This window comes from Perissodus microlepis, chromosome 1 (assembly GCF_051167445.1).
Source record: "Perissodus microlepis isolate ML-2025 ecotype Zambia chromosome 1, ASM5116744v1, whole genome shotgun sequence".
NCBI classification, from domain to species: domain Eukaryota; kingdom Metazoa; phylum Chordata; class Actinopteri; order Cichliformes; family Cichlidae; genus Perissodus; species Perissodus microlepis.
In genome coordinates, this window is record NC_140461.1 from 6,199,059 (window position 1) to 6,225,581 (window position 26,523).

Consider the following 26,523-nt stretch of genomic DNA (forward strand, 5'->3'; position numbering starts at 1 on the left):
TGATGGCATCCATCCATGAGCAGTCCTCATGGATTATTCTATCCTGATCAGTCAATCCAAACTTAGAATAATTCTTTTTCCTTACTAGTTACTATGTTTTAAAAATCTGACTATTCTCCTGCCTAATATCAACAAAACTGGCAAATATAACAAGCTGATGATACATCCCTCCCAAAGTCACTTGTCTGTTGCAAAAGACTACATAGCTTTAAAGACCACGTAGCTCATAGATAACGTAGCCTTATTACCAAACCTCCTCTGCAGATCGATCGATTAGTATAAAAGCGCCGCCTACAGACCAATCACCTTTCAAGGAAGATGGCGTCGGCACGTGTGGAGCATCCTGCGGACTTGGTTGTGTGGGGGGTAAGAGGTCTTGAGAGACCGTGCTATCCCTTTGATTTTTGCACGAGCATGACCCTAAAAGCGCACTGAAGTCTTGTAGACAACAGAAAGGCCGCAGTTTGAAGAATTTCTTTGTTGGAATATTGAAACTAAACATCTATTGCATAAGGAAAAATTGCAAGAATAAATATAAATAATGGAGTTGTTCCTGTAATTACACTTACTAGTGCTTTATTGCCAGGACAGCGACTTCGAGAAGCTCCTTAATGGTATTTAAAATCGCTGGAAATGTGCATGATCGGGGTGTACTCTGATTTATTTCTTATGCGACTATGTCGAAATAGTGTTTGTGATTTTTTTTTTTTTTTTTTGCAGCAACTAGTGCTTTTAATCTGCGGGCCTGTAATTCTAATTTTCTGAAAGTTCTCTGATCCCGTCCCTGTTCGTGATTGGTTATATTCTGCCAGCAGCGACCCCCTTTGTGTGAACGTGCTCGTGGCTAAATTGGGGAAAACCTGCGTTGATTTGCTGAGTGGTGAACCAGCTTCCTGAAAGTTGGTGGTTTTAGTGAACCCGCGTAATGACAAGACGTTTTGGGAGCGCCGAGCTTTGTTTTTAGAACAGGCCCGGTGTTTTGGCATAACACCGAGCTGAGCGATGTAGATGGGGCTATACTCACACAAACCAAAAACTAAACACCAGCAATGTTCCCTCTAAGCTGCGCACGTGTGCAATTGCGCACTGCTGGCACGGTCTCTGCGCACAGAAAATCTGCGTTGCGCACAAAAAAAAATCTAACCTGAATTGAAATTAAAATTAATACTTCAACAATTCTGTTTTGCAGTGTTAGTCAGTAAGTGACTGGCTGCTCCCGTATGGGATTAGAAAGATGCCACCTTATCCCATAGTCCAGCCAATAATACGATTCACATTCGTATACGCAGCCAATCAACGTCGTTGACAGGCTATGACAGCGTCCTTATGTGCCGACACCGGAGTTTTAGCTAGCAAAGCGGCCTGGCTGATGTGGAGTGAAGCCACGTTAATGACAAGGTGTTGAACCATTGGAGATGTGAGCAGGACAGACGGAACAATTGACGTAAAAAGTGTGGATTTTATACCAGTTTTTAAATTGTGTTGATAGGCCACGTAAAACCAGAGTTGTGATTAAAAAAAATATATATATGCAATGTTTGGTTTCCTTCTTGAATACTATCGTTGTTTATATTTACTGCGGGAAGACACGGTAAAAACGGCGTTTTATAAGGAAAAAGGCTCGAAAGCACTCTCTGCATGTGAGCAAAAACAAACCCCCACCCCCCTCTCTCTTTCCTATTCGTCCAAAAAAAAGTACCATGTCGACCAATCAAAAAATGGTATGGCAACGTGGCATCTAGTTGTTAAGAAACGGGGGGAAGTTTTAGGAGTGACGGCGGTGTTTTGAGATGTGAGAGATTTGACACGTTTAGCGCAAATCTTGTGTAGTTAGTGTGTAGTGTAGTCAATAGATTTGTTGTGTGTGTCAGAACAATGAGGTGACTGCTGAATGTTACAGGAGTTACAGGAGTGATACATCTCCTGTTGTCAGGCCTGCAGGTATCAGGCTTGTGATGTTCTCCTTTATAGTGGACAGAAATTATTTTTTGGAGTGGCACAAATAATTTGTGTGGCATCAAATTTGATGCAGAACAGCTGATTGTTCTGTAAATAGTTTGAAATGTTTATTTAAAAATGCATTGGCTGCATTTAAAAAAAAAAAAAAAAAAAAAAAAAAAAAAAAAAAAAAATAGCTGCAAAAAAACTTTGTTTCCCAAACTGAGTTACTTTTTTGAGGAGTAACTATATAATTATTTGCCCAACATTGGTCATTATATACTGTATTTTGCAGACAGAGTTACAGGACTCTCTCCCAGACCACAGACTCATACTCATAATATAAGTCAGAGCTTTATTAAAAAAAAAAAAAAAAAAAAAAAAGAAAGAAAGAAAAAGAAAGTTGTTTTCGAAATTGGAGTTAAAGTTATTTTTACTTCCAATAGTGTTAACATACTACACAGGCCAATGGCTAGATTTTTTTTTTTTTTTTACATTTTCATTGTAAATGGGCTAAAGCAGTTTAAAAGTAGTCTAACATAAATGTAAATGCTGTAATTTGATTATTTTAATAAACCATGTAACTTGGATGGATTAGATGCTGGCGTGACCACAGTGTACACGTCTGATGTCGCTCACAGTGGTCTACGGGATCGCTCAGGGAGTTTGTGTGTTCGCTCAGACACATGAAAAATTAGAGGGAACATTGAACACCAGTAAACTGAGAAATCTGGTGTACTACGTGTCATCGACCTGAGCAGCCCAGTTCTCTGGGTTTTGCTTACGTCGCCGGGGAAGGGCTGCTTGCATTTAAATAAATAAAGAAATGAATAAATAAATAAAGGGACAAAAATTAAATCAAAGAAAAGGAGAGCATGGCGTAATAACATGATGAAGAGCTGTTTGATTTGCATGTAGTATAAATAAAAATAGGTTCACTTTTTTCTCTGCTTGGAAAATGTTTAAATAATTTCACTTGTGTCAGTTTGATTAATTTTGGTTGTTTAGGACATGACGAGGTAGTTAGTTTTGTTTTCTGATCATGTTTCCATATCTACTAAAATTGTAATTAGGAAGTACAATTAATTGTTAGTTAGTTTAGATGTCTTTTGTGTCCGTTTGTTTGTTTCCAGATTTGTTACTTGGACTGAGCTTATACACCTTTCTGTCTGTCTTTGTTTTTCTGCCTCTTTAGGGAGAAGATGAGATCCAATTGGGACCTGTGTCTCTTGCCTCAGAAGATACAGATAATGACATCAGGGAAATACCCCCTCCTTGCCCATTTGGAAAATACCGACGGAGCATGCAGACCCTTATACCCTTCCGCTGTTCCTCACCAGAGTCAGTTTCATTGATGAAAGAGAAATTGCTAAATGTAACCTGTCTGCCAAATAAAAGTTACTTTCTTTGATATAGAATGTCTTCCTTGTAAAGTACTCATTTGCTTTTGCTTTTTTTGTCTTGTCCAGGTCCCACGCTGTAGATAATGCAGGTTTAATATCATTTTCACTCTTTCTGTGGATGATCCCCAAAATGTGGGCCATGTTTAAGAATGAGCTGGATACACCCGACCTACACCTGTCTCCTTTTGATGTAGCAGACATTAGCGCAAAAAGGTCTCTCTTTGCAGATTCACATTTTTCGGTTGTTGTTTAAGGCATTCGCAGAATCTAACATTTCAATGGATGATGCATTTTGTTTACAAAGGGGGTAAACAAGCATGTGGGAAAGAAACCTCAGACGAAAGAGATGATGCACAACAAGGAACAAAGAAAGGGCTTTATTAGAAATATTAAGAGGAATAGACAGAAACCCACAGTAGGTCTGCTTGGGACATGACACACCATTAATGTAGCTGCTGAAATTTGCACCTTGAAGATAAGTCAAAGGAACGAGGTTGACTTGTCAAAATTAAATGCTAGACAATTTTTAGTGTACATGATTTGATTGTGAGTGTTTTGCAGGCTCCAGAGGCTATGGAATGAAGAAGTGGCAAGGAGAGGCTTGGAGAATGCCTCACTGATTTGGGTGACTCTTCGTTTTCAAAGAACTAGACTGATTCTGTCCGCCTTCGTTTCCATTCTTGCCATGGTGGCGGCCTTTTTGGGGCCGGTGAGTTGTCGTCATCTGTATTTTCAGACTTTGTGACCTTCTGATGTTTGCCTAAATGTTTTAGTTATTATAAATCAAATTTGACTTCAGGAAATAGTGGTTCATACTCTGTAAACAGTTTCTAATTGCATTTTTAGAATTTCTACTCTCTGAAGTGTATCAAGCATTTTGTCTGTCCCTTCAGGCGGTCGTCGTTTATAAGATCTTAGACTACGTTTGCGACCCAGGAGAAACCAGTGGTGTTGGTTTGGCCTTTGCTTTGTTCACCACAGAGTTGCTCAAAACTTCCATGATATCCTTGCAGTGGGCATTAACACTGCGTACGGCCATCAGACTGAAAGGTGCCTTTTGCTCTTTGGGCTTCCAGAAAGTCACATCTCTGCGAGTACTTGGCGACATGTCAAACGGAGAGGTAAAGACTGGTTTACACACACAGAGAATTCACTTTACCTGCACTGCTGTGAAAAGTGGCCTAGTCAAAGTCTAGACTTGAATCTAACTGAGATGCGTTGGCATCAATAAGTCTTTCATGCTTGAAAATCCTCCAATGTGGCTGAATTACAACAATTCTGTTGAGAAGAGTGGGCCAAAATTCCTTCACAGTGATGTGAAAGACTCATTCCCATTATTACAAATGTTTGATTGCGGTTCTTCCTCTCAAGGGTGGCATAACCACCTATCACTTTTTCATGTATGGACAGGTACATTTGGAGAACTTCACCTTCATAAATTAAAGCACAATTTAAACACTTTGTATTTATTTTGGTAATTTTTGTCTAATATTAAGATTTGTTTGATCCAAAAGAAATGCATGAGAAAATAAGATACTTTTTCAGTACATCTTCTCACATTTGGTGTATTATGAAAAACAGGTGAAATATAAGCTTTCGTTTTCTCATTTTTCTTTAATCTAGATTCTTAATATTTTGACCAATGTTGGACACACGGTTTTTGAGGCAGTTGTGAATGGGAGCTTTGTGATGTCCACCCCTGTACTCTTTGTTGCGGGCATTTGTTATGCCTGGAGCATTCTGGGCTACACCGCAATTATTGGAGTCCTCATCTACGTCATCTGTATTCTCATTGAAGTATGTACATGAAGTTAATAAAGTGAGATAGATAAATACAAAAAGGGCTCTGATTGAGGTAAGCATTGCAGTCAATGTTGTAATGTAAAAAAGTTGTAATGTAGATAAACTATGAAAGAATTTGCCCAAACATAATATTGGGCATGTAGTTTAATATGCTGAAACCTGTGCTGTGAGGTCTAAGTCATCATTGAGAAATACCCTTACCTTCTACTTTTTGAATCTTGGCAATCAGGGGACAAATTTTTTGTTTCTTCTTCTTTTCTAGTATCTGTTGGCATATCTCACAAATGTATACAAGACAAAAGCAATGGTAATAAAAGACAAACGTGTTCATACAATGACTGAGATTCTCAACAGCATTAAGCTAATCAAGATGTACGCCTGGGAAGATTCTTTTGAGATGAAAATTGCAGGTAAGTCGAGCAGCTGTTTCCCATTTGGCAGCATCTAGTAATATCGCATATCACATGCATTATTTATAGACTCCCATTTGTTTAAATACAAAATCAGGCATGTAATCTTGTTACTAGATGCAAAAGAGGTGATGTGAAATGTTTGAGTGCTATGGATGTGTGTTAGGGTGCGTCTACAAAGAATGATGAAAGTAACAGACAAGGCAAACAAACTTTCTTTCTTACAGAGTTGAGGAAACTTGAAAAGAAACTAGTACAGAAGATCCTTGAAATCCAGATTATTAATGGCAGCTTGACCATGGCCATCAGCACCATTGTCACTGTTTTCACCTTTCTCATCTACACCTTGTTGGGGTTGCCACTGAAAACATCTGATGTAAGTAGCACAGCTCTGTAACAATATTATGCAGTAGCACAGCCTCTGTTAGCACTTCCACTCGGTGATTTTGATAAGTTGTTAGTAGAGATGAACTGAGAAGAAAACTGCGAGAATTTTGTAAGAAGGCTTGGTCTACTGACAGAAAAGGTCTAACATATAAATTGAGGGTTGTTGTGTTGTGAGATTATAGTGCAATATTTTCTTCCCAGGCTTTTACTGTTGTTGCCATCTTCACCTCCATGAGGTTCACCTTTGCTGTCATGCCGATTGCTGTGAAGGCCCTCACTGATGCTTTTGTGTCACTAAAACGATTTAGGGTAAGCTCTTCTTTTTGGTTCCTCAAGGTGTAGTAGTAGTAGTAGTAGTAGTAGTAGTAACGTTTCCACTTGTTATGGTCTTTCTGTTCATTATTAAGTTTTCTTTAATACACTTTTATCACTGTCTAAGGAGCTTGGAAAGAAAAGTGTCTGGACTTCTTTAAGTTGCTTGAACACATTTCACCTCTCATCTGAGAAGCTTCTTCAGTTTTAGGGTCAAATGGTGGAGAGTCCCAGATTTAAGCCCTGTGGGAGTGTCCCCCCAAGAGGGACAATGAAACCCCCAAATGATCAATGGTCATGAGAATTTGCATAATTAAGATTAAGAAACTGACCTCCCAGCCCATTGTTCCTTCAGTGGGCTGGTTTCAGTCATTATGCAAATGTACTGTTTATAAGATTGGGGAAACCTGCAGTCAGCGGAGACTGAAGAAATCACTTGGATGAGTGACGAAACGTTTCTCCCACTAAACGCTACGTCCAGATGAACAGAATCAACTTTTGGAGACCCCCAAATGATCCTCTACCTAATCACACGAACCAAGGTGTGAAAGCGGGTGTAGGTCACAATCAGCCAAGGTTTCGGGTGAGCTCATTGTGAAACCTAGCCCCACCCTATCATGTCATTTCCTGAGGTCAAATAGCCCAGGATGTGAGTGGGGACAGTGGACATAGATGGCTTCTTTCACTCCTCTTTCAAACCATCTGTCTTCTATCTCCAAAATGTGAACATTGGCATCCTTGAAAGAGTGACCTTTGTCCTCTACATCCTGGCCCAGAAGCTTCTCGGATGAGAGGTGAAACGTGTTCAAGCAACTTAAAGAAGTCCAGACACTTTTCTTTCCAAGCTCCTTAGACTACGATGACTGAGAACCTTCAGACACACTTTTATCACTATTGTAATATAAGTACAATTTAAGCATTGCTTACTTGTGAAGTATTTCTATGGAAAGTAATTGGTTTTGCAAGGCAGCAACTCATTTAGACATGTAGACACAGTCAAGATGACCTGATGGAGCTCATCCAGTCAGATCAGGAGATGGTACAATACCACTAAACATCAAAATGTTGCTTACCATTGTAAAATAGAGTAGAATGCCTGTCTATAGGATAAGATAACTGCTGACCTAGCTAAGTTTGCCCTGCAGACCTACCCTGTGGCCACACTTTGACTTGTTTCTCTACCATACCTGTGCCACAGACTTTAGAGTCATAGTTATTATGTGTCAGACTAAATGTAAAGGAGTAGTCTCACACTCGCCACACACTCATGTGCACCTCTACAAACCAGTGAAAAAGGCCATGCTGCTAATCACAAGCTGGATTCGTATTAATCATGATGCTTTTTGGACTTGCAGTACAGTATTTTAATTCATAATCTTTTTTTAGTTTTGTTAAAGTTGTTACTGCCATGGATCTTAGAAATCTGAAAAGCAAAATTGGTAAAAACCTGAATGATGTTGTAAATGCACTGTGACTGTTTCAGAAAATCTTACTCATCCAGAATCCTGAGCCTTACCTGACGCAGATAGCAGGCAGTGATTCTGCTGTAGTGATGAGAAATGCTACACTTTCATGGACCAAACGCAGCCAGTCAGAGTCACCGCCCAGAGCAGCTAATGAGGTGACGGAACACAATATGGACGTGCCTTCTCCGAATGAAAATGTTGAGACCTTACCAACCCTCAGAAACATCTCTTTTACACTACCCAAGGTGTGATCAAATAATAACTGAAGTTATCAAGACTCTGCTGGATGTGAAATGATGATCTCTGTGATATTTCCTGAAGGGAAAACTGCTTGGTGTTTGTGGGAATGTGGGTAGCGGAAAGACGTCACTGATTTGCAGCATTTTGGAGCAGGTTTGTTTCTTTTGTATGTTTTATTGTTTTTGTATCTGTCTGCATTTATTCACATTATGTTTTTACTATTTCTAACTTTACATTACAGTGACATTAGTTTTTTGGCCTGCTCACTTTCCTTTTAGATGCACCTTCTTCAGGGCTCCATCACAGCTGATGGGACATTTGCGTACGTTTGCCAGCAGGCCTGGATTTTTCATGGAACTATTCGAGAAAATATTCTTATGGGGGAACCTTTTGATCAGGCCAGGTAAGTTAAATCCATCTTCTTGCATTTATGGCTGCCATCTCCTCCTTGTCACCACCACTTTGTCTGGATAGTTAATCATGGCCCTTTCGAACTGCATGTCCCCAATCTGCCCTGGGAGGCACAAAAAAATCAAGTTGGATACCGTCCATCGAACTTCTAACAGTTTTTATTTTGACATTCTGAAATGTTGGTGGAAGGTTAATAGTCAACCAAAATGAGGTCCTCTTGGTTTTCTAACAGTATCACCTCTACTGCCAGAGATGGTAAAAAGCTTGGCTAGGAACCAGTGTTTGCTGTAAACTTTATCAATTCACTTTGTTTCAAAATCAGATTTCCATAAACTGCTGCTGAGGGGAAAACGGTTTAGGAATAAATTAATAGCAGTCCTTTAAAATATGTCAAAATTGCATAACTGAATTGATACATTTAATGCAACATTTTGCATGAAATCATTTTTCTTGACATGTTAAATGATTTTGGTCATGCTTTACTGTCAGCAATTGGTAAATTGGACTGGAACTTCTGTAACACCTTTCTATTCAGGTGAGCACTGAAAGCATTTTGTTCTTGCACACATCCAATCACATACATATTTATACAGTGTTTAACATTCTTCATTTATAACATTCTTAGACACTCACTCACCCTTTGATGGGTGCATCAAGGGCAACTGGGGGTTCAGTATGTCGAGGAACTCTGGATAAATTCAGTGACCTCTTGTTCTGCTAACTGAGCCGCAGTCACCCACAAGTTATAATTGGCTGAATAAATGACTAGCTCACATCCTATTAAAATATACTTCTCTATAGTGTTAACCAGTTTGTTGCCTTGTACTGCTCCCCAACAGATATGACAGAGTTGTGGATGTCTGTAGCCTCAGAGCTGACCTAAGCATCCTGCAATATGGTGACAAAACTGAGGTGAGCGCTTTCCAGACTAACAGGGGAGTGTCACACATGACACAGGTTTTTTTTTTTTTTTTAAAGTGTATTTATTTACCCCACTCACTTAAGATGTAACTCAAGCTTGCAAATTGATGCTACAATAAAGTGGAAGGATTAAATTGTAATTTAGTATTAATCAAAAGTTCACAATATTATAAATATCCTTTTTGTGGGCAGATTGGAGAGCGGGGTCTAAATCTATCAGGGGGACAGAAGCAGAGAATCAGCCTGGCAAGAGCAGTGTATTCCAACAGGGACATTTTCCTCCTTGATGACCCACTATCTGCTGTTGATGCTTATGTGGGGAAACACATTTTTGAAGAATGTATAAAGAAAGAGCTGAGAGGAAAATCCATCATACTGGTTACACATCAGCTCCAGGTAGGAAAACATATTAAATTATTATGTAGTGGAGACTGGGCTGTCTGGGCTCAAAAGCACCTTTTCCATTAGTACCTACTCTGATTGACTCGCCTCGGATCGACTGGTTTTCCATTGTAATCTGGTACTACATGCGTGGTTGTCCGGCGACGTAATTAATATGCAACATGAATGCTACAAAAAAGATGGATGTCGAGGCAAGAAATATACCTGCTGCTGCCAGCCAATCGGTCCCATGCAGTGTTACAACGTCACATTTTAGTACCTGCTCGGATTAAGCCCAGGCAAGCAGGTACTGTGGCCTAACTGAAAACCGTGCTAGTCGATCAGTGTAGGTACTAATGGGAAAACAAGCTGTCGTTTAAAGCGGTGGTTCCCAAACTTTTTTTACTTTGTTTTACAAGAAAACTGTTGCTCCCCTCGCACAAACACATCCTCCAACCACACACTCCCATATTTTGTTTCCAAACTCATTGCGGTTTATTTTACACCTCAAACATTTAGTAAACGATTAAGCAAATACAAGTAATCTGCAATAAATTACAGGTAGCAATGAAATAAACTACTAACTCTTGTACACTACGTCCACACCTACATGGGTATTTTTGAAAACACAGCTGTTTCTGGGCGTTTGGGCCTTTTGTCCACACGTAAACGGTATTTCGAATCACCGAAAACTGAGTTGTGTTTTTTGTTTTTTTTTTTTTGTTTTTTTTGTTTTTTTTTTTTTTGAACTCCTTTTTTGCGTTTACTTGTGAACGAGGAATACGGAGTTTGTCACACAACGTCAAAGGTATGTGCCTTTTTTCACGTCACGCTGTGCACACGTTATTGTTTACATGAGATGAATTGCAGAATGGAAGATAGAGACAAAATACTCTTAATCTGACTATCTGCAGGTTTTACATGCAGTTACTGTCCCTCCATTTAGAAAGGCAGAGGCGTCACGGTGTAATTATTTTACTCGTTGTTTCTGTTGTTGCTGTCGTTTCCTGTGTAATAATATTCAACATTGCTATCAATACATTTTTCAAAAAAGGCCTCTTTGTGCAAAATGGGTTCAAAAACATAAACAACTGTGGGATACTGTTTGTCTGTGATTTGAACCGAGAGAACCAATCGTGGCAGGATCAGCCTGATATTATTTGTATCCCGCTGTAACTTTACTGTATAAAGAGCTAACATCTCCAAAATGTCAGGAGTAGTTAGTCATTACAAGAAGTGTTTGTGAACTAAAAATCAAGAATGTGGGATACTGTTTGTCCGTGATTTGGAGAGCCCAGCGCATCCTCCCGACGCAGGGAAAACCAATTCTGCAAGGGAGACCAAAGGGCAGATATGCTTCACCATATTTTCTAGTCTTTGGCTTAGAATGAAGGTGGTTTGGAAACATATTCAGCTATGCTTCATCTCCTGCTTTGCGTTTTGTGTAGGAGCCCCGTCAAAAAACCTGTCCATAATGCTAGCAGTGTCCAAACGTTCTTTTCTTCTTCTTTTTTTCCCCCCCTTTTCATACTGGGCGGGCCCCACACTTTGGGAAGCTCTGGTTTAAAGAAACATACCTGAGTATGTATGGAAGACCTACATATTTTGCTCATGAGTTGTAAGGTGCAATTTTTCCAAAGAATAAGGATTTGTCACATGCCAGTAACGCACAGAACTGTTTAGAGCTCTAACCAGAGTTGAGCTGGTTTTGATAATTTGTTCTTCCTTGTGGCTTTTAGTATTTGGAGTTCTGCGATGAGATCCTGGTTCTGGACAATGGAACAGTATGGGAGTCTGGAAACCACAGGGATCTGATGAGAGCCGATGGACGCTATACTCAGCTCATCAGTACCTACCAGATGGAAGAGTCCAAAGTAAGGGTGCCATGTATCATGGTTCTATTACTGTCCTTATTATTGAAACAAAATTGTTGACTATAAAACAAAAGTGTGCGTTCCATAAGTGTCAATGTTTTAAGCTTATCCAGACTGAGCTGTAAGACTGTCCCTGATATTTATTTATTTATTTATTTTTATTTTTCTTCTGTCAGACCAAGAAAAAGAAAGCTGGGGACATGGCACTAGCATCATTTATTGATGGCCAGTTGGAAGAGATTGACCTCAGACATTGTGCAAGCACTGGCACTGAGAATCCTGGTGTGAAAACATGGAAGAAAAACATTTGATTTAAACTGACATATTTTCCCTGAAGAGCAAGTTTTAAAAAAAAATTAATTCAGATATTAGATGTCAGCTAATAAAAATGTGTATTTTTCTTTTTCATTCTATAATGATACGTTTGTTTTGTTTTGTTTTTAAGCCGCTGTCCCAGCTGGTAATCAGCTAGTGAGTCAGGAGTCCTCTACAAAAGGTGCCATCTCCTGGAGAACATACCGCACATACTCCCAGGCACTTGGAGGTCTGTTATTCACACATGGAGTATTGGGGTTATGTATGAAATTAAATTGCATATTTTCATTTTAAATGTTTTTTGTTTATAAATTGTTTTATCAATGTACAGAAAGTTATTGCATGTCACTTTTTAATTTATTTTTAAGTTTAAAATAAAGGATTTGATATTAGCCTTTTTACTGGTGTTAAACAAGCTTGGCTATATATACTAGGTTCTAAACATCCCCTCACAACTGCCAAGACACTTGTTAACAACTTGGCAAAGTCAAGAATTGTAGTCTCAAAGAAAATAAATCACTACAACGCTTCACAAGAATGGATTTGTAAGACCAAGAACTACTCCAGACTTTGGTTGTTTAGAGCAAACAAGAGAATCGGTCAGATATTAAAATTCAAGTCAACATAACATATTGATCAGTAGCTTTCATTTGTTTTTCCCCCATATAACTACCACTGAGTACACTGTAAATTCTTCCTCTAACTCCTGTTTCCCAATGCTGCATATGCTTGTGGATATATTATTATGAGCAATAATACACAGCCAAACTCGTGATGCATAAACTGCTCATTGTTGTTACAGGCTACACAGTTTCCTTCATTATCCTCCTGAATATGTTCCTGTTGGCAGGATCCACAGTCTTCAGCAATTGGTGGTTTAGCTTCTGGATGGCAAGTGGTGATGGGGTGAGAATTATTGCATTCCTTATCACTGTCACACACGTTGAAATGGTTCTCTGTGAGCCTTCAACTCACAAGAGGGTAAGAAGTCATGCCTTTTTTGTGGCTGTTGTGCAAGATAAACTCTTTCTGTATTTACATTTTGCTACGTAAAGCTGAGTTGATGTTACATCATCACTCATTGGTCTTCTAGCTCTCCTGCTGGTCCACACACTTACACGCTCCTTCTACTACCAATATCTCAAGGTTGGCTTCATCAGCAATCAAGTTTCTTTCTAATTGCCAGTTATTTTTGAAAACGTTTATTTTGGCCTAGTCCAAGCATTTCTCCTTGAAACAACTTGATGTTTTGATCTTCTGTTGGTTTTGTCACTTTGTTTTGGTCATTACACACTCTAGTTTCCATGCACTTGCCCCTTAAAATACTTGGAATGCCTGAGGGTCATCTTTCAGCTTGAAGACAGTATAAAAATTTCAGCAAGGGTTTTAGCTGTCACTTGAGTAAGCGTCATCCCTGAAACATAAGAAATCAGTTTGAGGAAATCTTGAGGAAAAGTATTTGATGCTCACAAAGCAGGAGATGAAATCCTGTGGTAACTTTGTATGTCTGAGTGTCAAGAACTTGAGTGAGAAGTATCGTAATTTAAAATCCAGAGAGCCACACATTATAGACCAAGCCTGGCAGATGTAGCAAGCGAAAAACTGTTTCTGACTCCTCAAATTCTGCTTATTTCTAGTTTTAGGAAATGATATTTAATCATTCGTTTATGTATACAATGACTTTGTCTGACTTCTCTAACTTTTCTTTTTTTTTTATTAATTTATTTTTATTTCAAAGTCATCCAGTAACACAACTGCAGTCCAGGGAGAAATCTCTCAAAATCCACACCTTCACTTCTACCAGGTTATTTATGCTGCAACAGTGGTTGTCACTGTTGTACTTTCCATTGTGAAATCCATAATCTACACTTATTTCACCTTGAAGGCCTCCTGCAAATTCCATGACATGCTGTTCAAAAAGGTACTGTGAATTCTCAGCACCATAGAAATCTCTGCTAGTCACCATTACACATGGTCATTTTAAATATGGATAAGGGTTTACTTATCACAAATGTATTGAATCCAAAACTGGGAACGTTTACTAGCTACAGATGAACTGTTTGTTTTCCTATTGCAGATTATTGATAGTCCAATGAGTTTCTTTGACACAACTCCAACGGGCCGACTTCTAAATCGTTTCTCTAAAGATCTAGACGAAGTGGAAACTGTCCTTCCTCTTGTCATGGACTCTTTCTTATGGTGTTCTCTACTCGTCGCATCCACAGTTGTTGTCATCTCAGTCATTTTCCCCGCCATGCTTGTAGTTGGAGTTATTATGGCAGCTTTTCTTGCCTTTACTGTCTTGTGAGTTTATGCTGGTTAAATCTATAAAACACAGTTACTGACAGTAACAGGTCCTCTAAGGTACTATATATCTGTGCCTTCTCTGCAGTGTATTCCAGAGGAGTATACGTCATATGAAGAATCTAGAAAACATCAGTCGCTCTCCATGGTTCTCTCTAACCACCTCAACTTTGCATGGCCTCAGCACCATCCATGCCTATAATGGAAGAGACAGCCTTATAGAACAGTAAGTTTCTGAAATTTGTTAGTGGGCTATCACCTCTTGCTTTTGCAATGTTTTTGATACAACGCATCATTGTAAATTGTATGTTTCTTTGGGGCGGGGTGACTGTGGACAGTGGGATGTTCAAAAACTCCTGTTTTATATTACAGGTTCAATATCTTGACTGATATCAACTCCAAATACCTCTTCATGTTTAATGCTGGCACACGTGCATTCGCCTTCTGCCTGGAATTAATGGCTGCTACTACGACGCTGTTTGTGGCTCTCTTTGTAGTGCTCAGCAGTAATGACTTAATCAGTCCGTCCTTGAAAGGCCTCGCGATATCCTATTCCTTGCAGGTACATTTGGACAGCACATGAATCAATGTTCATTTTGCTTTTCAGACATAGATTTACATAATTTTTAAACTTCTTTTCAGTTGACAGGCATGCTTCAATATGTAGCCAGACTCTCGATAGAAGTGGAAGCAAGATTCGACTCAGCGAAACGGCTCCAGGAATATGTCACGGTCAGACTCATGTCCTGAAATCATTCACCTGTCATTGTTTTGCTGAGACCAAGGCCAGAGTTCATTAAACATCCTACACACCCATCTGCTTGATCCCTGTAAACTTTTAATTGTGTTTGCAGGATTGTAAGTCTGAGGCTCCCAGGCATGTTAAGGAGACTCAGATCCCACAGGACTGGCCTAGCAGTGGGGGCATCACCTTCGTAGACTATAAGATGAGGTACAGAGAGAATGCACCAATTGTCCTGAACGGCATTGATTTCCACATTCAACCTGGAGAGAAGCTGGGGATCGTGGGAAGGACTGGCTCTGGTAAGGCTCTGGGTTCAGTAGCTGTTTCTCTTGTTGATTTCATCTAGTCTTTGGGTGATGATGATTTCAACAATACACCTTAAAAATGATGATAAATACATGAACTAGTTTTTCAACATCACTCTGAGACAGGCAATTTAATCTTAGAGTGTGCAAATATAGGAAGGCAGTCCTCAGTTTTTTCTGAATTTAGAAGCAGGGAATTAGAGGTGATCCAGGTTTTAATTTCTTTAAGAGATTCCTGTAGTTTAATTGGTGTGTGTCAACTGGCTTCATAAGTCTGGGTATCATCAGGCAATGAAAATGTATGCTATTTATAATAACACTGCCTAAGGCAGCGGTCCCCAACCTTTTTTGCGCCACGGACCGGTTTATGCCCGACAATATTTTCATGGACCGGCCTTTAAGGTGTCGCGGATAAATACAACAAAATAAAACTAGTACCGGTACCGAAAAAAAAAAATTTATTCATAACACACGTGAAAAGACCAAGGAAAACCGAGCAAACGATAACAAAATAACGCTGAAAACCGATTAAAAACCCTGAAAACTATACATTTCACACCTGAGCCTCAACTCTCGCGGCCCGGTACCAAACGACTCACGGACCGGTACCGGTCCAAGGCCCGGGGGTTGGGGACCGCTGGCCTAAGGGAAACTCATATAATGTAAACAGAAATGGTCCCAACACAGAACCCTGTGGAACTGTAACAGCATCAAACGCTGAGGTCTAACAAGACAAGAACAAAGAGTTGACTGTAAGAGGCCAGAAGAAAACCCTTTGCCACCTTCACTCGTTCCATTTCTGTACTGTGAGCTCTGAAAGTTGACTGAAACTGCTGTTTTACTTTGAAGAATTTTTGAGATAAAGTTAGCCAATTATAGGCCAGTCTCTAAGATAGCTGGGTCAAGTGATGGCTTTTAAATAATGGTTTAATTACTGCCACATTAAAGGCCTGTGGTAAATAACTTGTTAATAAAGATAAGCTGATTATAATTAAGATGAAGATTGGTTAATAAAGAAGATTAGTTAATGGTAGGAGGGCTTTTTTTTTTTTTTTTTTTTTTTTTTTTTTTTTTTTTTTTTTTTTTTTTTTTTTTTTTTTTTTATTGTTATTGTTGCTATTATTCCCCCACCCCAACCCTCTAAGGTAGATGGCACCCCTGCCTACACCTGGTTGTGCTGAAAGTTTAGTGATTGACCCTAAATCCTCCCATATTCCTGATTTCAAATAATATTTTATGTAGCACATTTTAATGTAAATTTTAACAGTTTTAGGTTAATTCAGCTACTCTAATCTGTGGTTTGCATCTGTAGGAAAATCGTCTTTAGGAGTAGCTCTATTTAGACTTGTGGAGCCTGCAGCAGGAACCATACTGATAGATGGGGTGGACATCATGTCCATTGGCCTGCAAGACCTGCGTAGCAAATTGTCTGTGATTCCTCAGGACCCTGTGCTATTTGTTGGTACAGTCAGGTAACCTTGGCCAACCCATAAATCTCACATTGGTCTGACCACTGTGGATCAGTAACTGGCTAATGACCCCCATCCCTGCAGGTACAACTTGGACCCCTTTAATAAATACACTGATGAGGAGATCTGGGCAGCGCTCGAGAAGAGCTACATGAAGGACTCGGTATGTTTTGAGTGCAACGTGAAAGTTGGTACATTTAAAATTCCTATACAGCCCTTTTTTTTTTCTTTTTTTTTCTCTCTGCTCTTTGTTTGTATACATGATGAATTAGGATAGTGGAGTGGAGCTGTAATGTGATTTGTTTCCTCAGATCTCAAAGCTGGAGGGGAAGCTTGAAGCACATGTTATGGAGAATAGAGAAAACTTCTCTGTAGGCCAGAGACAGCTGATCTGTATGGCTAGAGCTTTACTCCGTAACTCCAAGGTCAGAGTGCACTTTTTTTTTGGGGGGGGGGCTTGATGATTTGTCACCTGGCTGGGACAATGCTGTCACATACTGCATTCACTGATGCCAGTCAAAGCAATTTCCTGTGACTCTGTCAATATGCTCTGCACTGTCCTTAAACATCACAAATCTGTACTGATTTTAATTTTTTTCCCCTTGAGGTCATCAGTACAATGTTTAGATTCCTCTTCAGAAGTACCCCTAAGCCTTAAAAGCCTGGTAGGGTATTGTCGTCACTCCGCAGGGCAGATGGACAGCATGTACACCTAAGTTTGAATGCTACTTGAGATTGAGGTGACGTAGGAGCGTCAAATTGAGACCATAGACATATTTGCTAAAAATCTCAGACAGAGTTGAATCTCAAATTTCTAAAAATATAAAAACTTGAGAACAAGGTGATGTACGATTTTGAAATTCGTACATAGGTGTGTCTGCTAGGAGGCTGAGTGGCACCACTGGCAGTTACCAGTATTTTGTCTTTGTCTGTTTTTTCCTCTTTACATGGCCACTGCAACATAATCTTCACTCGGTATCTGTTGGAGAGGTCTGCCACCCTGTGGCCAACTTCCTGTGGAAAAAAAATACAAAAAAATAACTTAAGACAAAGGAAAATTATTTTTGAGGACTTCTCCGATTCATAATGGGACTTTTCAGAAATCCAAAATTAGCAGCCATGCTCAAAGTGGCCCAGAGGTGAATGAGAATGGTAAATGGCCTGTATTTGTATAGCGCTTTACTTAGTCCCTAAGGACCCCAAAGCGCTTTACACTACATTCAGTCATCCACCCATTCACACACTGGTGATGGCAAGCTACACTGTAGCCATAGCTGCCCTGGGACGCACTGACAGAGGCGAGGTTGCCGGACACTGCCGCCACCAGGCCCTCTGACCACCGCCAGTAGGCAACGGGTGAAGTGTCTTGCCCAAGGAGACGATGACCGAGACTGTCTGAGCCGGGGCTCGAATTCACGGGGCCCCATGACCGTGAATGAATGAGAGGCCAAATTGAAATTGGTTAAGGGTTATGATTATTATGGACCTGTTCTTCAAACTATTCTATAATGTCTCACATTTGTATGAGATTGCTAATCGCCAGGTTTGTATTTAGAAAGTATGGGCATTTTATGTATTGTGACATGCTGTCCTCCTTTAAAATGGTTTTTGCTTATACTAATGGTCTGTCCTCTTGTTGTGCAGATCATTCTTTTGGATGAAGCCACTGCCTCCATAGATGCAGAGACAGATGCTCTGATCCAAAACACCATCCAAGAAGCCTTACGTAATAGCACTATACTCACAATAGCTCATCGGCTCAGCACTGTGATGCAAGCAGATCGTATTCTGGTCATGGACAATGGACAGGTAACAACCCCAAATATGCACAGATTAATGTTGTGTCATCTTATGCTTACTAATTGCTCCATATGACAGGTGGCAGAGTTGGATGATCCAAATACACTGAAGCAAAAGCCATTCTCTATGTTCTCATTACTCCTGACTGCTTCAAACACTGTAAATTTGTGAAACAAAGTAAACCTTGAAACCAAAGAACATCTGTGGAGTAGGCGCATGTATTTAGATTACTATTTTAATGACTATTCTGTATATTTGAAAATGTTAATTATTTTATTGTCTTTGTCTTTAAAGTTTAAATCTATAATTGTGTATCTATAATGTGTTGTATTTAAAAAAAAAAAAAAAAATCTACAGTAAATAAAATATTGTAACAAACTGTAAAACATTGTTTTGCCAACTTACTGCAGTTATATTCAATGTTGCTGACAAAATGTTGAGTTAAATTATTCATAATTTAAGAGTTAAACACATCCCCATCTTATTAGCTTTTAGCCTATTGCTTGTTTTTGCATGCATCTGTTATTGCATAACATCTTAATTTATTCCACCAGTTAATGGACAACTGCACTAAATCAAATGCAAACATTCAGTGACGCGGTGGTGGCTAAAAAGATTTGTTTACCAAAATGTGGGCTGGCAGACTGGACTTGTTTGAGAAGTCTGAAATGAGTCAAGCATAAAATTTGACCACTAAAACATTTTTATTTTTATTTTTCTGTTTAGAAATGCAAGTAAATAACTGTCATTTGGGTTCCTTATTGAAACACACACAAAGTATTTATTAAGTAAATATGAGGATTCGTGAATGACAATCATTGTATTGGGGGGAGGGATCAAACTAAGAAGAGCAGCATACACAAAAGCACCCAACATTCTCAAAACCAATTACAAAGTCAGCTTATATATGCCCTGGAGTGCATCCATTGGCTACAGGACTCAGAACTCAACCAATAAGATGGAGCAGGTGGGAAGGGCGGAACTAAGAGGTCGGGACCTGTCACTCAGCTAATAACTGAGTTTTATTTATGCTAGCAGATTTTTATTTGTTGTGAAATCTTTGAGTTTTTCATTTGTTTTGTAAACCACTAATAATGATAAATTGCTTTTCTTTTATGTCATGTGCCCTGTATATGTGTTGTCTCCTCCACCACCTCACCTTTTAATCCCGAGCCTTAGAAGTTAAAAAAGAACAATATCGCTAACATTAGATTTACTAGTTGGAGTAAAACATCTGAAATTGTTGTTTTTTTTTTTTTAATATAAAGACATTTGGCATAGATTTACATTGAAAGGTTAAGCATGCTAGCTCTCCTCACAGCACCTACAGGTGGTGTTAATGCTGTAAAATCTCCAGTGAAAGCCGTGATTTCTTCCTAGAATATATTCTTTCCAGCTGCTTTGGAAATACACTGCTGATAAGAGATTTGTTGGCTTTATTATTCAACTGTCCTACGTCACCAACTGTCACTCATAAAACAAAACTACAATTTATTTAGTTACATTTGCTGAGTGTTGGGCAGCAGCTTTGGTGACATGCAGCAGGATGCAGCCAGCAGGTGGCAGCATATAGATACACTTGTAACCCCAATTCATCCATACGTTTGTTAACTGCATATCCAGCATAGGGTTGCTGGTGCCCTCGTAGCCCCACAACCTGTTTACCTTTATTTATTTATTTATTTATTTTAATCTCGCTGTATATACAATTTCTTTTTTAAAAATACCAATTAATACTGAAACATACAAATTTAAGTAATTTATTAGCACAGATCTTATCAGGGTCATTTGTATATACCTACACTTTGAAATTTACAATGCATTTTTTTTTTTAACGTCTCTAAAAAACAGGAGATTTAAATTACATTTAATGGCAGCAAAGAAAGACTTGGCAAATACATAACGTAATTAAACTATAACATGCATAAGAAGTCATCTCATTCGAAATATGAAGGGAAACCCAGTGCTCATTCTTTTGTATCAGCAGACAGGAGAAATGAATACACAACTATTTACAAAGTTCAAAAACTGTTGTCTTTCCTGCACTGTTATCAGTTTCCATCTCTGCTGCTCAGTTACAGCTCATACAAGCACACCAGAAAAGATTGTAGTATCACAGTACAGACTTCGATATGGTTGTGAATATGGATAACTGTTATGGACATGCCCAGTGACTACTATGCAGCAGTTTTTTGGTTGTCCTTCTGTTCAGGAGTTTACTGTATTAGCAGCTGTCAGGAGTGATGAGAACAGAGAGTCTGGCCGTTGCTTCAGCACATCTGGATGGTCTAATTCTGCCACCTGTCGAACAGAACACTTAGTGAGTTTAAGTTAAAGATTGTGTAATCATCTTTGATTTGTGTTCATTTGTGGGTTTTTTTCCTTTTTTTTTTTTTTTTTTTGGTACCTGTCCATTGTCCATGACCAGAATACGATCTGCATGCATAACAGTGTTGATGCGATGCGCTATGGTGAGCAAGGTGCAGTCTTTGAAGGCCTCTTTGATGGTGTTTTGAATTAGAGCATCTGTTTCTGAATCAATGGATGCTGTGGCTTCGTCTAAAAGAATAATCTGCCAAAAAAACCCAGCGTAATGGTGGTTAGAAAGAAGAAAACGGTGGATGGCAAAAGTGTCATAAAATAAAAAAATGTTTACAGTGCTTATGTTATTATACACTTTGAACGCACACAATGGTAAAGTAATTAATGGAAATATTGGTAGAGACATCACAAGCTAATGTGGCAGCAGTATCCCAGCCAATAAACTGTATTTGCAAATTAAATTTAGTATCATCAAGAAGGTGTTATATGTGTGTACACACCTTGGAGTTACGGAGTAGAGCCCTAGCCATACACATCAGTTGCCTCTCACCAACAGAGAAGTTCTCTCCATTTTCCAACACTGGTGCCTGTAGCCTTTCTTCCAGCTTGGAGATCTGATGGAACAAAATCATATTTTGGTACTGCCATTCATACCCCTCAGGCTAACAGAAAGAGGATATTCACAGCAAAAAAGCCCACAAAATAAACTACAAAGTCGTATAATCCTTGTCAAAAGTTTGAACTCTTATATGGAAAGACTATCTGCAGTTAGACAGTGAGATTGGCTTGCAACCCCCATGCTAGCCTTGGATTAAGGACTACTACAGTTCATTTTTGCCAGAAAGGAATTCCTGAGCAGAGATGGGCAGTAACGCGTTACTTGGTAATTAGATTACCGTTACTTTCCCGTAGAAACGCTACTAAAACCGTGATTATTTTTTTTTTTTATTTTTTTTTTTGCGAGAATGTCTCATGACAGTGACGTAAGCGAGTGCGACATTCGTGACAACAGCTGTATGCAGATCAACAATGGATAATATATCGAGTGCGGGAGAAAGTATGAGCGTGCAGCGTTTAAAGCGTGGAAGTACTGACCTTTCTTTGAGTTTGATTCCATAAAAAGTGACAAAAACATTAGTGTCCGTTGTGCGTGGGAAGAAAACGTCTTTTTACAGCGACAAAAACCCCCTAAACTTGGAAACAAGCACCGAGTGCGCTACGACGTAATGGGAAATTCACACAGAAACTCGCGGATTCTTCAACTGACCGCTGCGGCACACCTGCACCAGGGTAAACCTCCGCCTACCCTAATCCTGCTTTACAGGTGAAAATAGAGCAACAGGACCGCTAGTCTTTGATTTTATTTATTTTCTGCTGTGTTTTACTTGCATCTATTTGAAAGACTGAGTGTAAACACAAAAAAAATATTTTATTTTATGTGCTGGAACGTGCAGAAAATAGGTTTAAATGTTAAACAAATTTCTTCCAGTCAGAGAATGGTGCATATAATAAAATTTTTGCTTGATGCATAAAGTTAAAAGATTAAAACGAATAAAACAAGTTTTAAAAATTGACTTTTCCATTTGATTACATTTTGTATGATGGATTATGCAGAAATTAGATTTGGGCTGAAAGAGCTATTGCTTTATTACCTATTCAGGTTGTAAATCGTGTTTGGTTTTTTTTGTTTTTTTTTAAAGTAGCTGTGTAATTAATTACTTTTGAAAATAAGTAATCAGTAAAGTAACGGGATTACTTTTTGGGGAAGTAATCAGTAATTAGTTACTGATTACTTATTTCAAGTAACTTGACCAACACTGTTCCTGAGTGTATTCTGTGATAAAAATTTAGACATGCCAGAACCTTATCAAACTTGTTGTAATAAAAATCTTTAGGGTTTATTACTTCCAGGTTCACGGCATGAGAGCAACATTAGTCAGCATTAGTGGTGCCATTAATAACTGCTAGAGAGTTGTTTTCTGCTGCGGAAAAACGTGTGCCTGGACAGATGGTACTATAATGGTACACAGAAGAAGGTGAACTAAATGTAGGGCACTGGGGGAAAAAGAAGTCCAAATTCCAAATTTTCAATGCAAAGATAAAGTAAATATGCAGAGCTCGTCAGAGAGTAAACAATACTGGCCAGTGGCAGAAAAATTGTTAAAAATCTAATAACTGAGAGCTAACTAAAGGAAACAAAGAACAGAAGTAAAACTAAATAAACGTCATGAACAACATGAACATAGGATGTGTCAAAAAAATGAACACAAAATATATGTTTGGCTCTAGGGCTATTCCATATTCTTTTAGGGCTATACTAATCAGACGTGTCACAGAGACTGCAGTCTTACACGTTGTGGGTTTTAGTTTTTGTCAAAGCAAAATCTTGGATAAAAGCGAGTAGCAAAACAAACAAGACTATACAATACTGATAACATACTGAGTCCTTTATATAGGTCTTCTCCAGTGCTGCCCAAATCTCCTCATCAGTGTAGTTATTAAACGGGTCTAGGTTGTACCTGTAGGAAAAACAGCTCTTTATCTAGTGACTGACATGCAGGAGTAAAATCAGTGTGCGATTCTGTACTTCTGGTTCACTACCTTACTGTACCGATGAACAGCACAGGGTCCTGAGGGATGATGGACAACTTGCTGCGCAAATCCTGCAGGCCAATGGACATAATATCAACTCCGTCTATCTTTATGGTTCCTGCTGCAGGCTCTGCTAGTCTGAATAGAGCTACTCCTAAAGAGGATTTCCCTACAGACACAAAGCACAGAGCAGAGTAGCTGAATATTACACTATAGCTGTCGAGAAGAGCTGATTAAAATTGTAATCTGGACTATGGAATAATTAGGAATTCACTGCTATAATAATTACAACCCTGTTTCCCAAAAAAAGGAAACTGTGTAAAATGCAAATAAAGACAGATTTAATTTAACACATGAATGTTTAAAGTTATACATTTTAATGGATAGACAACAAATTATCTTTCATCTTAATCAGTGATTGGGAATAAGGAGACCATCACTAAATGGAATCAGAAACATTTATTTTTTTTCTGAGTCCAGTTTCAACCAAGGTCAGTAAGCACTTTGTTAGTGCGTCCACTGATAAAAGATCAAACTGTGCTAAACTACAACAGCATGGCGACCTACTCAAAGAACCATGGGTCTAAACTGCTCTTCCTACAGTCCAGATTTGTCACCTATTAGCAAGTTATAAAACAGGAAATATGACAGAGACGGCTTCAAACTTAATTATTTAAATATTTCTAATTAACATATCATTTTTTTCAAAAATCCCACTGAATAAAAATTAAGAAAATGTAATAGCTACTAAATTCGGGGCCTTACCAGAGCCAGTCCTTCCCACGATCCCCAGCTTCTCTCCAGGTTGAATGTGGAAATCAAGGCCGTTTAGGACGATTGGTGTATTCTCCCTGTACCTCATCTTATAGTCTTTGAAGGAGATGCCCCCACTGCTAGGCCAGTCCTGTGGGATCTGAGCCTCTTTAACATGCCTGGGGGCCTCAGACTTACAATCCTGCAAATAAAAAAGTTTATTTTTTGAGTGAGGCAAACAGAGGGAATTTGGGGTTTGGTCTTGGCAAAACCATGAAAGATGGATCGTTTCCGGAGAGAAATCTGACCATGATGTATTCCTGCAGTCGCTCCACTGAGTTGAACCTTGCTTCCACTTCCGTTGACTGTCTTACTACATATTGAAGCATGCCTGTCAACTGGACAACACACAAAAGTTCTAACAAAACACAAACACACATTTCAACATGACTTAGACGTATAACTCTGCTCTCCTTATTTACCTGTATGGTATAGGTTATGGCCAGGCCTTTCAAGGATGGAGCGATAAAGTCATTACTGCTAAGCACTACAAACAGAGACACCAACAAGGTCATAATAGCAGCCATGAAGTCCAGCCAGAAAGAAAGCCATCGGGTGCCAGAATGAAACAATAAAAATTGATTGGAGTTGATGTCATTCAGGGACTTGAACCTACAATATGACACAACGACATGATGAGAGTTGAGAGCACCGATCAAACACCACATCATTTACAGAAGAACACATTATTTACTATTACGACCAGTAATAGAGAGACTTATTTGTTTCTGTGAAAGAGTTCTGGTGTCTTACATTTCTATGTGACTGTTTCTTGTGTTGTAAGCATGGATGGTGCTGAGGCCCTGCAGTGTAGAAGTCGTTAGTGAGATACAGGGAGAACGGCTGATATTTTCCATCTTCTTCATAAGACGAATACCCCTTTGGAATAGGCTGCAGATAAATTCAAACAAATGTTGAGCAAACTGTACCTTAAACAACTATCTGCTCTCACACTAAGACAATTTTTAAAACTTAACTCACAACAGAATGAGGGTAAACAAAGCTCCCATGATAACTACAGCCACAAGCATGTATGGAAAAACGGATGCAATGATGATAATTGTGAATGTGACGAGAAGACAAAACTGCAGGAAAGAATCCATGTGAAGAGGAAGCACAGTGTCCACCTCCTCTTGATCTTTAGAGAAACGGTTTAGAATTCGGCCTGTTGGAGTTGTGTCAAAGAAACTCATTGGACTGCCAATAATCTGTGAGAGGAAAATACAAACAACAAAAATAATCATTCTTTGAATCATTGAGCAGTTAATCTGTGTTTCAATTGGTCATGTTGGATGGTAAACACAGGGGATTATTTCTTGGTACCTTCTTGAACATTGTGTTGTGGAGTTTGCAGGAGGCCCTCAAGGTGACGTAAGTATAAAAGAAGCATTTGATGAGGGCAAGTACCACCATGATGAGCATCATCACACCATAAATCGTTTGGTAATAGTGCAGGTCTGGATTTTTTGAGATGTCACCTGGATCTGAACCTGGGTTAGTCGATGACTTCGATAAAACAGACAAAATATCTTTTGTTAGTGGAGAGAGAGTGGACTTGGCGTGTCGATCGTTTCAGTGGGTCTTTCTTGAACTGTCATCTTGAGTGACAAGCCACAGCTAGAGAGCAGTTTTCTAATACAGCAGTGCATGGAAACTAATTTCTTTCCAGATCCATAATTTGCTAAATAAAGAACATAACAGTCCAGCATGCAAAAGTACTGTTAAAGAACAATTTTTAGTAGTAATGGTGTTGGAGCATGGTTAGTAGGGGTGGGGGAAAAAAATCGATACTGTGTAGCATCGTGATATTTTGTTTGCTAATAATGTATCGATACAGGGACAGCAGAAATCGATATTTTGTTACAAAAAAGGTTTTTGTGCTCTGACTTCAGAGCATGTTGATCCTTTTTCTGAGCAAGAATCCTGACATTCCTTCACTGTCCAAATGTCCAAACTTTTTTTTTGGCAGCAATAAACATGACAGTTTACTTATTTTAATTTAAGACATGTTTTATTTTAATTGAGTTTAAAACTTTTTTATTTAATGTAAAATTATATTTTGTTTTAATTTACTTTCAAATTCTTCAGTTGCTGAATGTGCTGCATAGTTTTCATAAATTGCATAATTCAGAATAGCTATAATTGTACCAGATGGTTGCATTCAGTTAAGTTGGACTAGACTGTAATACAAACCGTTCAGTTTGTCAACAATAAAACTGACTGAAATGAGAGAAAGACTGAGTGCGAGACTTTGATATTAGATAAAATGAATATTGACAAAGTTTACCTTTATGTACAGAATCTGAATATCG

General features: G+C 38.9%; 2 protein-coding genes across 5 annotated transcripts in view; one reads left to right on the forward strand and one right to left on the reverse strand.

Annotated features, from left to right (window-relative positions):
• Positions 1-274: 274 nt before the first annotated feature.
• Positions 275-19,628, forward strand: LOC146393214 (ATP-binding cassette sub-family C member 12-like). 4 transcript variants are annotated; one of them, XM_084927929.1, is made up of 29 exons: positions 275-366; positions 3,134-3,279; positions 3,408-3,554; positions 3,903-4,050; positions 4,235-4,462; positions 4,965-5,138; positions 5,407-5,554; positions 5,782-5,930; positions 6,143-6,250; positions 7,737-7,964; positions 8,041-8,112; positions 8,238-8,362; positions 9,210-9,282; positions 9,484-9,687; positions 11,412-11,546; positions 11,723-11,828; positions 11,992-12,090; positions 12,664-12,767; positions 13,600-13,782; positions 13,939-14,165; positions 14,254-14,391; positions 14,538-14,727; positions 14,808-14,897; positions 15,020-15,209; positions 16,528-16,687; positions 16,769-16,847; positions 16,996-17,109; positions 18,329-18,493; positions 18,563-19,628. In XM_084927929.1, exons 1-29 carry the CDS (start codon positions 319-321, stop codon positions 18,653-18,655), a joined length of 4,071 nt encoding a protein of 1,356 aa, XP_084784055.1. In that variant the 5' UTR covers positions 275-318; the 3' UTR covers positions 18,656-19,628. The 4 variants fall into 4 exon arrangements, with proteins under 4 accessions (XP_084784055.1, XP_084784064.1, XP_084784074.1 ...); XM_084927938.1 differs by having other exon boundaries at positions 12,712-12,767; XM_084927948.1 differs by having other exon boundaries at positions 7,737-7,874.
• Positions 19,629-19,724: 96 nt separating this feature from the next.
• abcc12 (ATP-binding cassette, sub-family C (CFTR/MRP), member 12) overlaps positions 19,725-26,523 on the reverse strand; it is a 31,544-nt gene continuing 24,745 nt past the window's right edge. Inside the window, exons 20-30 of the mRNA XM_084927916.1 lie at positions 25,535-25,717; positions 25,193-25,419; positions 24,965-25,102; positions 24,634-24,823; positions 24,460-24,549; positions 24,164-24,353; positions 23,408-23,567; positions 23,247-23,325; positions 21,307-21,420; positions 20,892-21,056; positions 19,725-20,785 (exon numbers count right to left, since the gene is read on the reverse strand). Of these exons, the coding sequence (XP_084784042.1) occupies positions 20,693-20,785; positions 20,892-21,056; positions 21,307-21,420; positions 23,247-23,325; positions 23,408-23,567; positions 24,164-24,353; positions 24,460-24,549; positions 24,634-24,823; positions 24,965-25,102; positions 25,193-25,419; positions 25,535-25,717 (1,629 nt within the window). The 3' untranslated portion in view covers positions 19,725-20,692. The remainder of the gene's footprint in view (positions 20,786-20,891; positions 21,057-21,306; positions 21,421-23,246; positions 23,326-23,407; positions 23,568-24,163; positions 24,354-24,459; positions 24,550-24,633; positions 24,824-24,964; positions 25,103-25,192; positions 25,420-25,534; positions 25,718-26,523) is intronic.